Raw genomic sequence first — 12,994 nt, 5'->3', positions numbered from 1 at the left:
TGGTTTACTAATGTTTGTCAAGAGGAAGGTAGGGTAGTGGTCTGTAGTGCTATCTGTGATTATCCATGATTTAAGGGGGGCTAGTATATTGGTCCATATGTGGTCTATTATGGTTGCACTTGTTTCAGTGAGCCTGGTTGGTTTAGTTATTGTTGGTATGAGAAGTGTGTTGTTCACATTGTTGATGAAATCAGTTACAGGCTGATCATCTAGTAGGCCAAGGTTGATGTTGAAGTCTCCAGCTAAGAGAAGGTGGTGCTTATTCATTTGTCTGTTAAACCATACCCCCGCCGGGATTGAACCCGCGGTCATAGTCTCAAAACTCCAGCCCGTCGCGTTAGCCACTAGACCAGCTAGCCACAATAAGATTCATCCAACTAGGTATATTTCTACACCATAGGAAGGTTAGCACAGGCACCGCGGGTTCAATCCCGGCTGGGGGTATGGTTTGTTTGCAATCGTGTCATTACGATTTCTTGAGTCATTTATCTGTTTGTTATTAGTGCCTTTAATTTCTCACTGAAATTTGGGATGTTTGTGTGGGGTATCCGGTAAATGGCACCGATTGTTATGGGCGTCTTAAGGTTTTTTACAGTAAAATTAGCAAAAATGTATTCTCCATATTCATCACTAAAGCAAGTGGTGCTAATACAAGATAATTGGTTAAAGTAATAGATTGCAATACCATCCCCAACTTGGTTTGGTCTGCAGTTGTGAATTGCTGTGTATCCTGGTAGAGGGTAGATATCTATTGTCCTGCTTAAGCCAGGTCTCAGTAAGAATAATGCAGGAGAAGGGTGTCTTCAGTGATTCAAGGAGTGCCAGGAGGTCATCATAGTGTTTGCTTAAGGACCTAATGTTGTAGTTAAGTACTGATAGACTTTTAGCATTGTTTAGGATAGTGCTGGCTTGTGATGCTGTGTAATAAAGGCAGTTACTTTCCAATAGGTTTTGATTGTGTGTCAGATTATGGAGGTTTAGATCAGGGCCAACATGATCAATCATCTTCTAGGTTTAAATTATGGTTATTTATATCCTGAGTTGTGTGTTGAGTTTTAGTACTGATATCTGTAGTGGTGGGAAGTTTGGACAAGTGTATAGCTATAGCATTTTGGTCATGTAGAGTATAGTCACTAATACACACAATGGAGTTGGTGTTGTCTATGTGTTGTGCTGGAATGAGCTAAAGTACAACTAGGTATAAACTAATAATATAAAAATACAAATTAAAAATAGCACAAGACTCTCACTTGTAATTGCACTATGGTCTAATATAATGAATTTGGTATTGACTATGTAATCATAGAATTGATGAAGGAAAAAAGGTGAGTGGTGCATTGAGGTATATGTGGAGTCAAAAAACATTATCTATGGAGGCAAAGAAGGGAATGTATGAAAGTATAGTAGTACCAACACTCTTATATGGATGTGAAGCTTGGGTGGTAAATGCAGCAGCGAGGAGACGGTTGGAGGCAGTGGAGATGTCATGTCTGAGGGGAATGTGTGGTGTAAATATTATGCAGAAAATTCGGAGTGTGGAAATTAGGAAAAGGTGTGAACTTAATAAAAGTATTAGTCAGAGGGCAGAAGAAGGGTTGTTGAGGTGGTTTGGTCATTTAGAGAGAATGGATCAAAGTACAGTGGACCCCTGCATAACGATATTATTTCAATCCAGAAGTCTGTTTGGGTGCCGTTATAGACCGAATTTGTTCCCATAAGAAATATTGTGAATTAGATTAGTCCATTTCAGACCCCTAAAAATACACCTACAAAAGCACTTACAAAAATAAACTTACATAATTGGTCGAGTTGGGAGTTGATTGTTATCCTGGGGTCCACTGTAGAATGACATGGAAAGCATATAAATCTATAGGGGAAGGAAGGCGGGGTAGGGGTCGTCCTCGAAAGGGTTGGAGAGAGGGGGTAAAGGAGGTTTTGTGGGCGAGGGGTTTGGACTTCCAGCAAGCGTGTTAGATAGGAGTGAATGGAGACGAATGGTACTTGGGACCTGACGATCTGTTGGAGTGTGAGCAGGGTAATATTTAGTGAAGGGATTCAGGGAAACCGGTTATTTTCATATAGTCGGACTTGAGTCCTGGAAATGGGAAGTACAATGCCTGCACTTTAAAGGAGGGGTTTGGGATATTGGCAGTTTGGAGGGATATGTTGTGTGTCTTTATACTGTTGTATTCTGAGCACCTCTGCAAAAACAGTGATTATGTGTGAGTGTGGTGAAAGTGTTGAATGATGATGAAAGTATTTTCTTTTTGGGGATTTTCTTTCTTTTTTTGGGTCACCCTGCCTCGGTGGGAAACGGCCGACTTGTTGAAAAAAAAAAATTAATATTCTTTGTTTATTTTGACAAGTTTTTCTTTTACAGAGATCTTTATTTTATCCCAGCCATCATGGGGATATTTGTGATAGTGTTACTACCGAAGATCCTACCTCCACTACGTTCCTCTGCTACAACAAAATCTGCGGAGCAGATAAAGGGGTCACTAGTGAAACTGGATGACAGTGGCCGCAGTGTAACTAATGGTCTTGACAGTGCTACCGCCCAGCACTTCAAAGTTCAATAAGTTATGTTCCCCCATCCTCTGTTCTTCAGCTCTCATGTGGTTTTTTAAATGCACGTGTTGCCTCTTGATAACGACTACCACAAGCTGAGGGTACGTCACTCACATGTTCAATGTATACTTGGTATTTTTTAATAGCTAATTTATATGTTAAGATTGAAAATGAAGGAAAACTTTGATGCAAATAAGTGTAATAGCACATACTGGTAATGAATATCTTTGTGTCATATGTTGTACAATAGTTGTTTCACACAATTTCCTACACTCATCATAGTTTTGGTATGTTCCATATACTTTCATCAAGAGGTTATACAGTACAGTATACTCAAATCTTAGCATAATTACAGTTCTGCTCAATTTTTTTTTTTCTGCCATAATGTAATATTTCTGGTTTATATTCAAACCATTGCATAACTTTTACCTACCTCACAGGTAAATGATAATTTTTTTAGTTTTATGTATACATAATTTTAACATGTTCAATAGGAAGCAGATTTCTGACACCGGTGGAATATTTTATGTGCTTTAAAAAAAAAGTAAAGGATGAAAAGTTTGGGTTATTCTGGGTTCAGTGATGACTAACATAATCAAATGATTCAGTATATTGTAATTATATACAAGATCAGCTCAGAAATTTATTAAAAATGATTGTACTTCTTTATATTACTGATACATGTGGATCAGTTAATATAAAGGCTGTTGCACTATAAATAATAATCAAATGTTTTGTGCCATCACTTATTTTTTTTTTTTTTTAGTCACTTTTTAAAGTCAGCATTGCATAGATCCATTCATGAATTAAATGACTGACAGCAGTGAAAGTGCATATTTTTAAAGCTTTGTTGCTCAAATATCTGCCTGATTTTTTTGCCTTTTTAAGAAATATGAGTAACTGCCTCCAATTTTAACCTGAAGAAATTTCCTAAAGGCTCTTTTTTAGAGTTTGTGCATGATGGTCTTCCCTCACCCTTGGTGAGCCAGGCATAATCAGGTTGGGGTTGAACTTTTAAATGTGTACAGGTAACTTTTGCTGTAAACCATCACAGATGGCAAAAATCAGGAGCACCAAGACATTAATTTAGTGGGAAATTTGGGATTAATGACTCCTTGCTTTAGAGATTAATGTTAGCAATAAACATGTCTGTTATACTGGTAAGCATGGAGTCCTTGATAATCTTTTGTAGGATTATCTTACTGAAGTAGTAACCCTGGACTTAAAGGTGATAATCTGAAGCTGCTTTGGAATTTTTTAAGGGTTACTTTCAGATGATTAAGAGATAGGTGGTCATAAAAGAAAAAATGTGACAGCTTTTGATCAAACTCATCATTTCTGAGAGAGGAAGAGGGTGGGAGGAGGAGGTTAGGTGAGAGAAAAGATGAATGTGCCCTGTTGGGCACCACAAATGAAAAGGAAAATGAGAGGGTGGATGAAAGTGGAAATAAGAAAGCAAGAGTAAATGGAAGAGAGATCAAATGCTCAAAAGAGGGCAAATGCAAGAGTGGACAAATGCATAAATGAGGGAGAATGCAAAGAAGAGTGCAAGAGATAGCTAAAAAGTGGGAAGTAAGCCTGACATTCTTATAAGAAGTACTTTTAAATAAATGTTTATGATTTGTCATTTAAAGAATCTAAATTGCTTGTGTGAATAAGGACAAAGCTTGTAACCACATCAACCCTACATAATGTCATAGTTGAAATATCAACAATCACTGGACCACCATATAGTGAGCTGCAAAATGTTGCAAGTAACCCCCTGTACATTGCATCACTTTTTACTTTAGCAGATAATAATGTATTTCTAACATATTAAATATACTAGTTACTTATTCAGTAATAATGCCATAATTTGTGAACAGCAAAAGTACTGTATAGTACACATTTTCAGTTTTAGCTCTTTACTGTTGTACTGTACTGTACATTATTTTTGACATACGCTGGTAGAGTATGTATTTGCAAATTATTACATCTGGTTAAAAAAAATGCATAATTATTTTTCATAATGCTATTGAAACTTTGTGTGCAGCCTCTAATGCAACATGTATAAGACCATGATTGAAAGTATAGTACATGGCACATACTGCGTCTTTGTGAGAGTTAATGAGAAATGTTTGATGATTGAATTTGGGATAGATTTAACTTCTAACTCATAAACAGAGCCAGAGTAATGTTTTACTCTAACTATTGGAAGTGTTTGGTGTGTATTAAGTGTGTTTTGTATGACTGGACAAGTTTTGCCAAGTCTTGCCACTATGTAACTCGTGTAAATCATTACTACCATATTTTAGATTTTTTTATTTGATATTTTAATTGTTCTAGTGTGACTTTGAGGCAAATGTTGCCTTGCAAGCTGTGTAGATTTCTTATATTTTCTGTTGATTAGCACCGATTAAAATTATTTTAAAGTACAGTGTGTGTGTGTATATGTATATGTATATGTATATGTATATGTATATATATATGTATATATATATATATATATATATATATATATATATATATATATATATATATATATAAGGGAATGTATGAAAGTATAGTAGTACCAACACTCTTATATGGGTGTGAAGCTTGGGTGGTAAATGCAGCAGCGAGGAGACGGTTGGAGGCAGCGGAGATGTCCTGTTTAAGGGCAATGTGTGGTGTAAATATTATGCAGAAAATTCGGAGTGTGGAAATTAGGAGAAGGTGTGGAGTTAATAAAAGTATTAGTCAGAGGGCAGAAGAGGGGTTGTTGAGGTGGTTTGGTCATTTAGAGAGAATGGATCACAGTAGAATGACATGGAAAGCATATAAATCTATAGGGGAAGGAAGGCGGGGTAGGGGTCGTCCTCGAAAGGGTTGGAGAGAGGGGGTAAAGGAGGTTTTGTGGGTAAGGGGCTTGGACTTCCAGCAAGCGTGCGTGAGCGTGTTAGATAGGAGTGAATGGAGACGAATGGTACTTGGGACCTGACGATCTGTTGGAGTGTGAGCAGGGTAATATTTAGTGAAGGGATTCAGGGAAACCGGTTATTTTCATATAGTCGGACTTGAGTCCTGGAAATGGGAAGTACAATGCCTGCACTTTAAAGGAGGGGTTTGGGATATTGGCAGTTTGGAGGGATATGTTGTGTATCTTTATATGTTTATGCTTCTAGACTGTTGTATTCTGAGCACCTCTGCAAAAACAGTGATAATGTGCGAGTGTGGTGAAAGTGTTGAATGATGATGAAAGTATTTTCTTTTTGGGGATTTTCTTTCTTTTTTGGGTCACCCTGCCTCGGTGGGAGACGGCCGACTTGTTGAAAAAAAAAAAAAATATATATATATATATATATATATATATATACATACATATACATACATATATATATACAGTGGACCCCCGGTTAACGATTTTAATCCGTGCAAGAGGGATAATTGTTATGCGAAATAATCGTTATGCGAATGAATTTTCCCCATAAGAAATAATGGAAATAAAATTAATCCGTGCAAGACGCCCAAAAGTATGAAAAAAATTTTTTTTTACCACATGAAATGTTAATTTTAATACACACAAACTGAAAAAGGCATGCACAATTACATGACACTTACTTTTATTGAAGATCTGGTGATGATTGATGGGATGGGAGGAGGGGAGAGCATTATCTTCTTACTGTTTAGAAGGGGAATCCCCTTCCATTACGACTTGAGGTAGCAAGTCCTTTTCCGGGGTTACTTCCCTTCTTCTTTTAATGCCACTAGGACCAGCTTGAGAGTCACTGGACCTCTGTCGCACAACAAATCTGTCCATAGAGCTCTGTACCTCCCGTTCCTTTACGATTTGTCTAAAATGGGCCACAACATTGTCATTGAAATAGTCACCAGCACGGCTTGCAACAGCTGTGTCAGGGTGATTTTCATCTATAAAGGTTTGCAGTTCAACCCACTGTGCACACATTTCCTTAATCTTTGAAGTAGGCACAATGGATTCCACAACTGGCATAGGCTTCTCAGGGTTAGCCCCAAACCCTTCAAAATCTTTCTTAATTTCCATACTAATTCTCACCCTTTTTACCACAGGGTTGGCACTAGAAGCTTTCTTGGGGCCCATGGTCACTTATTTTCCAGAAACAGCACCGAAAACACTGTAATAATACGAAATATTCCGAGTGTATGCTTGGATGTTACCGCGGAGGCTGGCTGGTAAACAATGGGACGGGCGGCACATGTGAGGGCACATTGGACGCGTCTCGGACGAAAATCGGTGAGCGGGTTTTTAATCGGTATGCGCGGCAAAAATTTTGCGATAAAAGTAAGCGGTATGCGGAAAAATCGCTATGTGATGCCATCGTTATGCGGGGGTCCACTGTATATATATATATATTTTTAAACTTCCAGTAATGGTCATATCAGATTCTGATTGAATTTTTATTAGAACATATGTTTATATTATTAGAACATATAATGTTTATGAAGCTTGTTTTGTTAGATTTACCCTGGGGAATTTCTCTGATCATATTACTCGTATTGAATGGTTCTCGGTGAGTCTACTGCTCTATGGGAATGTCTACAATGCAAGGTAAATGTTATTTTTCCTTATTACAAGATAAATTTTGTTTGTTTTAATCTAGTAATGGAACTATTCTAATGATAAGGAAGGTTTATATTGGAAAGTGACCCCCCTATTACATAAAGCTTTAACATGTATATTTCTTGAAGTTTAATCTTTCTGAATAAAAGTCTTAGGAAAATATACTATAATTAATAAACCATTTTATACTTTTTGAAGTTTGTGATGTTAACATCATTTTCGTCTCCTTACAGTTTGATAATAAGCTGTGTAAAAAAATTATAATCCAATCTTACTTCATTGCATGAACAGTATCCTCTCAAGCAGAATGGCAGACCATATGATCATTTGAGGATAAATCTCTATCAGTCTGACTTCATTAAACAAATTTTAGATGTCGTGAGTGATAGTTTTTTGGTTACTACCATACCATTGTCTCCTTAATAACCCTACAAGTCCAGGGTGGAAAAACAAAGGTTGGAGGGAGGGTGTGAAGGTGGTTTTAGGCAGTAGGGGCTTGAGCATCCAGCAAATGTATGAAAGCTGGTTACATCAGAGTGGAGACTAGAAGCTTTATAGATTTGATGTGCTGTTGTAGTGTGAACAAGGTAACATTTATGAAGGGATTCAGGACAGCAGGTGAGGTAAATTTCACTCCTAGAAGTGAGAAGTACATTATTATTACAGTTTTGGGGAAGCACTAAACCCATATGAGTTATATAGTGCCTGGGGTATAGAAGTCATTCAGGTTCAATCCAAGGAAGGGGAGGGCAGGTCCAATTTCTTGGGTTAAGAGCCCCTCGCTGGCATTAAGGAACCTCCTTTGAGAGGAATGAGAAGTGCTGCACAGTGAAGGAGGATAGAGATGTTGCTGGTCAAAGGGTCAATTGAATTGTGATGTTTATGCATTTCTGGCAAGACAATAAAAATAATAACCAGTTTAAAAGCTACACCCATACAGATCTTTGGTAGGATAGCTACCGAGTTTTTTTTTTTTTTTTTTTTTGGGGGGGGGGTCTACATACCTTGGTGAGATATGCTGGTGTGAAAAAAGAACAAAGTGAACAAACAGTGTGTAGCACAAAGGGGCATGAACTGTCCTCAATGATAGCCACCACTCCACCTATGACAAACATTTAATGAAAGCTAACCTAGGTATCTATGGATTGGCAGACAGCATGCATAGTTCCTTTGTGTAATGGCAAAGGGAACAAAAGAGAGTGTAAAAATTATAGGGGAATAAGTCTGTTGAGTATGCTTGGTAAAGTGTATGGTAGAGTTATTATTGAAAGAATTAAGAGTGAGACGGAGAGTAGGATAGCAGATGAACAAGGAGGCTTTAGGAAGAGTAAGGGATGTGTAAACCAAGTGTTTGCAGTGAAAAATATAGGTGAACAATATTTAGATAAGGGTAAAGAGGTTTTTGTGGCATTTATGGATTTGGGACCCTTGTGGTTAAGCGCTTCTTTTTTATTATAATAATAATAACATGGATTTGGAAAAGGCGTATGATAGGGGGCCGATGTGGCAGATGTTGCAAATGTATTGAATAGGAGGTAGGTTATTGAAAGAAGTGAAGAGTCTTTACGAGGATAGTGAGGCTCAGGTTAGAGTATGTAGGCGAGAGGGAGATTATTTCCCAGTAAAAGTAGGCCTTAAACAGGGATGTATGATGTCACCATGGTTGCTCAATGTATTTATAGATGGAGTTGGAAGAGAAGTGAATGCTCGGATGTTGGCAAGAGGTGTGGGGTTAAAAGATAACTCCCACTTTGTGTTAGATTCTTTGTCACAGTTGCTCTTTGCTGATGACAGTGTGCTTTTGGGAGATTCTAAAGAGAACTTGCAGAGGTTGATTGATGGGTTTAGTAGGAAATTAAAAGTGAATATAGGAAAAAGCAAGGTGATGAGGGTAACAAAAAAATTAGGTAATGGAAGATTGGATATCAGATTGGAGGGAGAGAGTAAGGAGGAAGTGAGTGTACTCAGATATTTGGGAGTTGACGTGTCAGCATATGGGTCTATGAAAGATGAAGTGAATCATAGAATTGACGAGGGGGGAAAAAGGTGAATGGTGCACCGAGAAGTCCGTGGAAACAAGGAACTTTATCCATGAAAGCAAAAAGGGGAACGTATGAGAGTATAGTTATACCAACGCTCTTGTGTGGGTGTGAGGCATGGGTGGTGAATGTTGCAACAAGGAGAAGGCTGGAGGCAGTGAAGATGTCATGTCTGAGGGCAATGTGTAGTGTGAATATAATAAAGAGAATCCATAGTTTGGAGATTAGGAGGTGCAGGATTACCAAAACTACTATCCAGAGGACTGAGAAGGGGTTATTGAGATGGTTTGGACATGTAGAGAGGATGGATGGATGGATGGAACAAAATAGAATAACTTCGAGAGTGTATAAATCTGGAATGGAGGGAAGGCGCGGTAGGGGTTGGCCTAGGAAAGGTTGGAAGGAGGTGGTATTAGTGGGATTAGCACTAAAAAGTGCTAATCCCACATTGGTCATTCAGTGCTACAGATCTGTACAAGACAGTGCTAATTATAATTATCACTGTAAATTTATAGGGGTGTTAAACCTGTAGGGGTCATACAATGCCTGGGTCATACAATGCCTGGTAGGCTTAGGTTCCATCAAGGAACTTTCCTTCAGGGACACATGGTGCTAAATACCAGCTCACCTGAAACAAAAAAAAAAAAATGCCTTATTGAAGAAGCTGAGGCTGTCCAGCCTTGTTATTACCTTCAAATTTTACTTTGTGATATCAGTCCCCTTCAATAGGAGTGCCATGAAGGGAAGGGCTCTTCATCAAGGGAATTATAGCCACCCTTCATTAAATTCTGATAGTTACCTTCCATTGCCCAAGCACTGAATGACCCTTATAGGTGTAGTGCTTTCCTATAATTGTACATTAGTAATGTGCGATCAGGCCTTTTATTTGTGTCCAACTATTTATTGTATTGTACTTCCTTAGTTGCCATTTTGCTTACCATCACCCTGGTTTTCCATCTTGCCTGTGCTTATACACCTTGGTCATGGCACTTATTATCTCTAATGTGGGGAATGGGAGACAATGAAGTTCAATAAAAGGAAAAAAGAATAGGTTCCATTCCTTGGATCAAGAGCCCCTTACTGGCATCAAGGCACCTCTAAGCAACAAAACAAACCTTGCCTCTCCAAGCAGTCTTGCACATAGCATCATTCACAATCTCTGCTAAATTTTTAATTACAGCACTGACTTGTGTAGTGTGTTCATGTTATTGTACAGTAGATATAAATTGTCCATTATATTTTTGTAATTCTATCATTTCTTTTTTTGTGAAAGACTCGAGTATTATGATTTATGTTGAGACTAAGTAATATATCAGCAGATGACTTAAAAAAAAAAAACAGTTCTGAGCACAGGTGATAGTACTTTTACAGTACTTAAGAAAAAGTAACATTTAAAACCCCTGATGTTGGGTCACTGTAACACATTGGTAAGGTTTAAGTGCTCTGTGCCTAGGGGTAAGGGCTTCTTTTCTTGAGGAATGCCACTTTCTCCACAATGCTTGCCTGACTAGGAACCTAGCATAACTTTTGGCATAAATGGTAGATATATTTCCCTTGGCATTTAAAAATATTTGCTGACTTTCACTGACATAATGAATTAAGGATATGGATTACAGTTTACAAAAATAAACTTCAAATAGCTTTGTGATTATGATTTATGTAATATGATATATGAGAGAAAATTAAGTTACAACAGCAGCAGGTTGATAATGATATCATAAATTTGATGTTGGAAATGGAATATGATTAAAATCATTAAACTATTCAGTGCTTTGTGGTTTATAATAAACTGAAAACAAATATCTATCAGCCATCAATTTTAAAACAGCCCACATTATTGGAAATTTTGCTGACACTGTGTTTGTCACAATGCTGCCATTACATTAGAATTACCAGAAACCAAGTGCTAAACCCACGAGGGCCATATAGACTGCCATTACCATATTCAACACATTGCTGTGGTATATTAATTACTGTACAGTATATTCTTTCTACACAGTGGTATAGTACCATATATTATTTGGGAGGACACTCTCATACCATCATTCACATGATAACATTTACAAAATTCTCCCTTTAATTTATATGGAAAGGAACTAGAATTATGGCAGCTACATCATTCATATGTTATACACAATGCTCTTTGGTGAATATGCTGTATTTTAAACTTTTATTGTTGGTGTACTGTTGTATAACCCTTATGGATTAAGCCACATTATTGTGAATATGCTAGTCTAAAGGCTTTTGTGGACTCTTCTGGGGTGTGTGTGTGTGTGTGTGTGTGTGTGTGTGTGTGTGTGTGTGTGTGTGTGTGTGTGTGTGTGTGTGTGTGTATGCGCGCATGTGCGCTACCTGTATTTGTAATAAAATTGGTCATACATAATACTGTACTAGTGTTATAAAATTAACTGATTTGTAATATTATATGTATTATTATTATTGCAATCAAAACTAAGCACTAAACCCTCAAGAGTCGTACAGTATATGTAAATTAGGTGCTTTATAAATTTAGGTTCAAATTTCAGCCAAGCCATACAATACCTGAAATCTAATCATTAGTAATTGTTAAGACTGCAACAGTGGCAGTGGTTTAGTGTGACGTAATTGTTTTGGTCTTGAACTGTGGTGTATTCAGTCTCTTTACTGATCAAGCAGTGATGCCATTAACAGGTTGTGTTTTGTATCCTATGGAAAGTGTCTTGCGTGTCAACTCTCAACTGCACTAGCAACTGATCTAACCCAAATAATAAACAATAAAGCTTTATAAAGCTCTATTATTATTGTTTATCCTTGACTTGTAAAATGATTGATTTTTCCTACCAGTTTTAATGTTTTGAGTAAATGCAAAATTAAACATTAATATACATTCAATCTGCATTCCCTTTTCTTTCAAATTATTATTTAAAAACTAAGTTTGGAATCATTGGTGGCATATTGAGGTCTGGATACATTCACCTAACCAACCCTCAAAAATCTAGTCCTTCAAGAGAAGTGCCTTGATCTGGTTATGGGATCTTGGTTGAAGAAAATGGAACATCCTTGGATGAAATCTGAGTGCCTCTTGTTCCCTAGATGTGTGTGAGCCCTAATTATTATTTTTATTAAGGGGAATGCTAAACCCTGAGGGATTATACAGTGCCTGTGGGGAATGAGAGACGAAAGGCATTCAGGCTTAATTCAGGGAACTGGAGCACAGACCCAATTCCCTAGATTGACCCCCTCGCCATCATCAAGGAACCTCCCTTCAGGGGATCTGTGAACCCTAAGAATTTAGCACTCCTATAATTAATAATTTTTTCTTTTTCAACAAACCGGCCATATCCCACCAAGGCGGGGTGGCCCAAAAACAAAAACGAAAGTTTTTCTTTTTAAATTTAGTAATTTGTACAGAAGGGGTTGCTAGCCCCTTGCTCCCGGCATTTTAGTCGCCTCTTACAACATCCATGGCTTACGGAGGAAGAATTCTGTTCCACTTCCCCATGGAGATAGGAAATAAACAAGAACTAGAAAGAAAACAGAAGAAAACCCAGAGGGGTATGTGTATATATATATGCTTGTACATGTATGTGTAGTGTGACCTAAGTGTAAGAAGTAGCAAGACATACCTGAAATCTTGCATGTTTGAGACAAAAAAAAAGACACCAGCAATCCTACCATCATGTAAAACAAATACAGGCTTTCATTTTACGCTCACTTGGCAGGGCGGTAGTACCTCCCTGGGTGGTTGCTGTCTACCAACCCACTACCTAAAAAATATTAATAATATTGTAATAATTATGGAAATATTCCAAGAAAAAACATTACAATTCAAAATATATAATACCACTGC

General features: G+C 37.5%; 1 protein-coding gene across 1 annotated transcript in view; it reads left to right on the top strand.

Moving 5' to 3' along the window:
- Positions 1-3,013, top strand: part of oys (lysophospholipid acyltransferase 6) — a 47,552-nt gene extending 44,539 nt beyond the window's left edge. The window contains exon 8 of the mRNA XM_070099515.1: positions 2,381-3,013. Within this exon, the coding sequence (XP_069955616.1) occupies positions 2,381-2,579 (199 nt within the window). The 3' untranslated portion in view covers positions 2,580-3,013. The remainder of the gene's footprint in view (positions 1-2,380) is intronic.
- Positions 3,014-12,994: the final 9,981 nt, after the last annotated feature.

Source organism: Cherax quadricarinatus, chromosome 5, assembly GCF_038502225.1.
Source record: "Cherax quadricarinatus isolate ZL_2023a chromosome 5, ASM3850222v1, whole genome shotgun sequence".
Lineage (NCBI taxonomy): Eukaryota > Metazoa > Arthropoda > Malacostraca > Decapoda > Parastacidae > Cherax > Cherax quadricarinatus.
The sequence above is the reverse complement of the archived record's forward strand: the minus strand, read 5'-3'. Positions and strand labels throughout refer to the sequence as shown.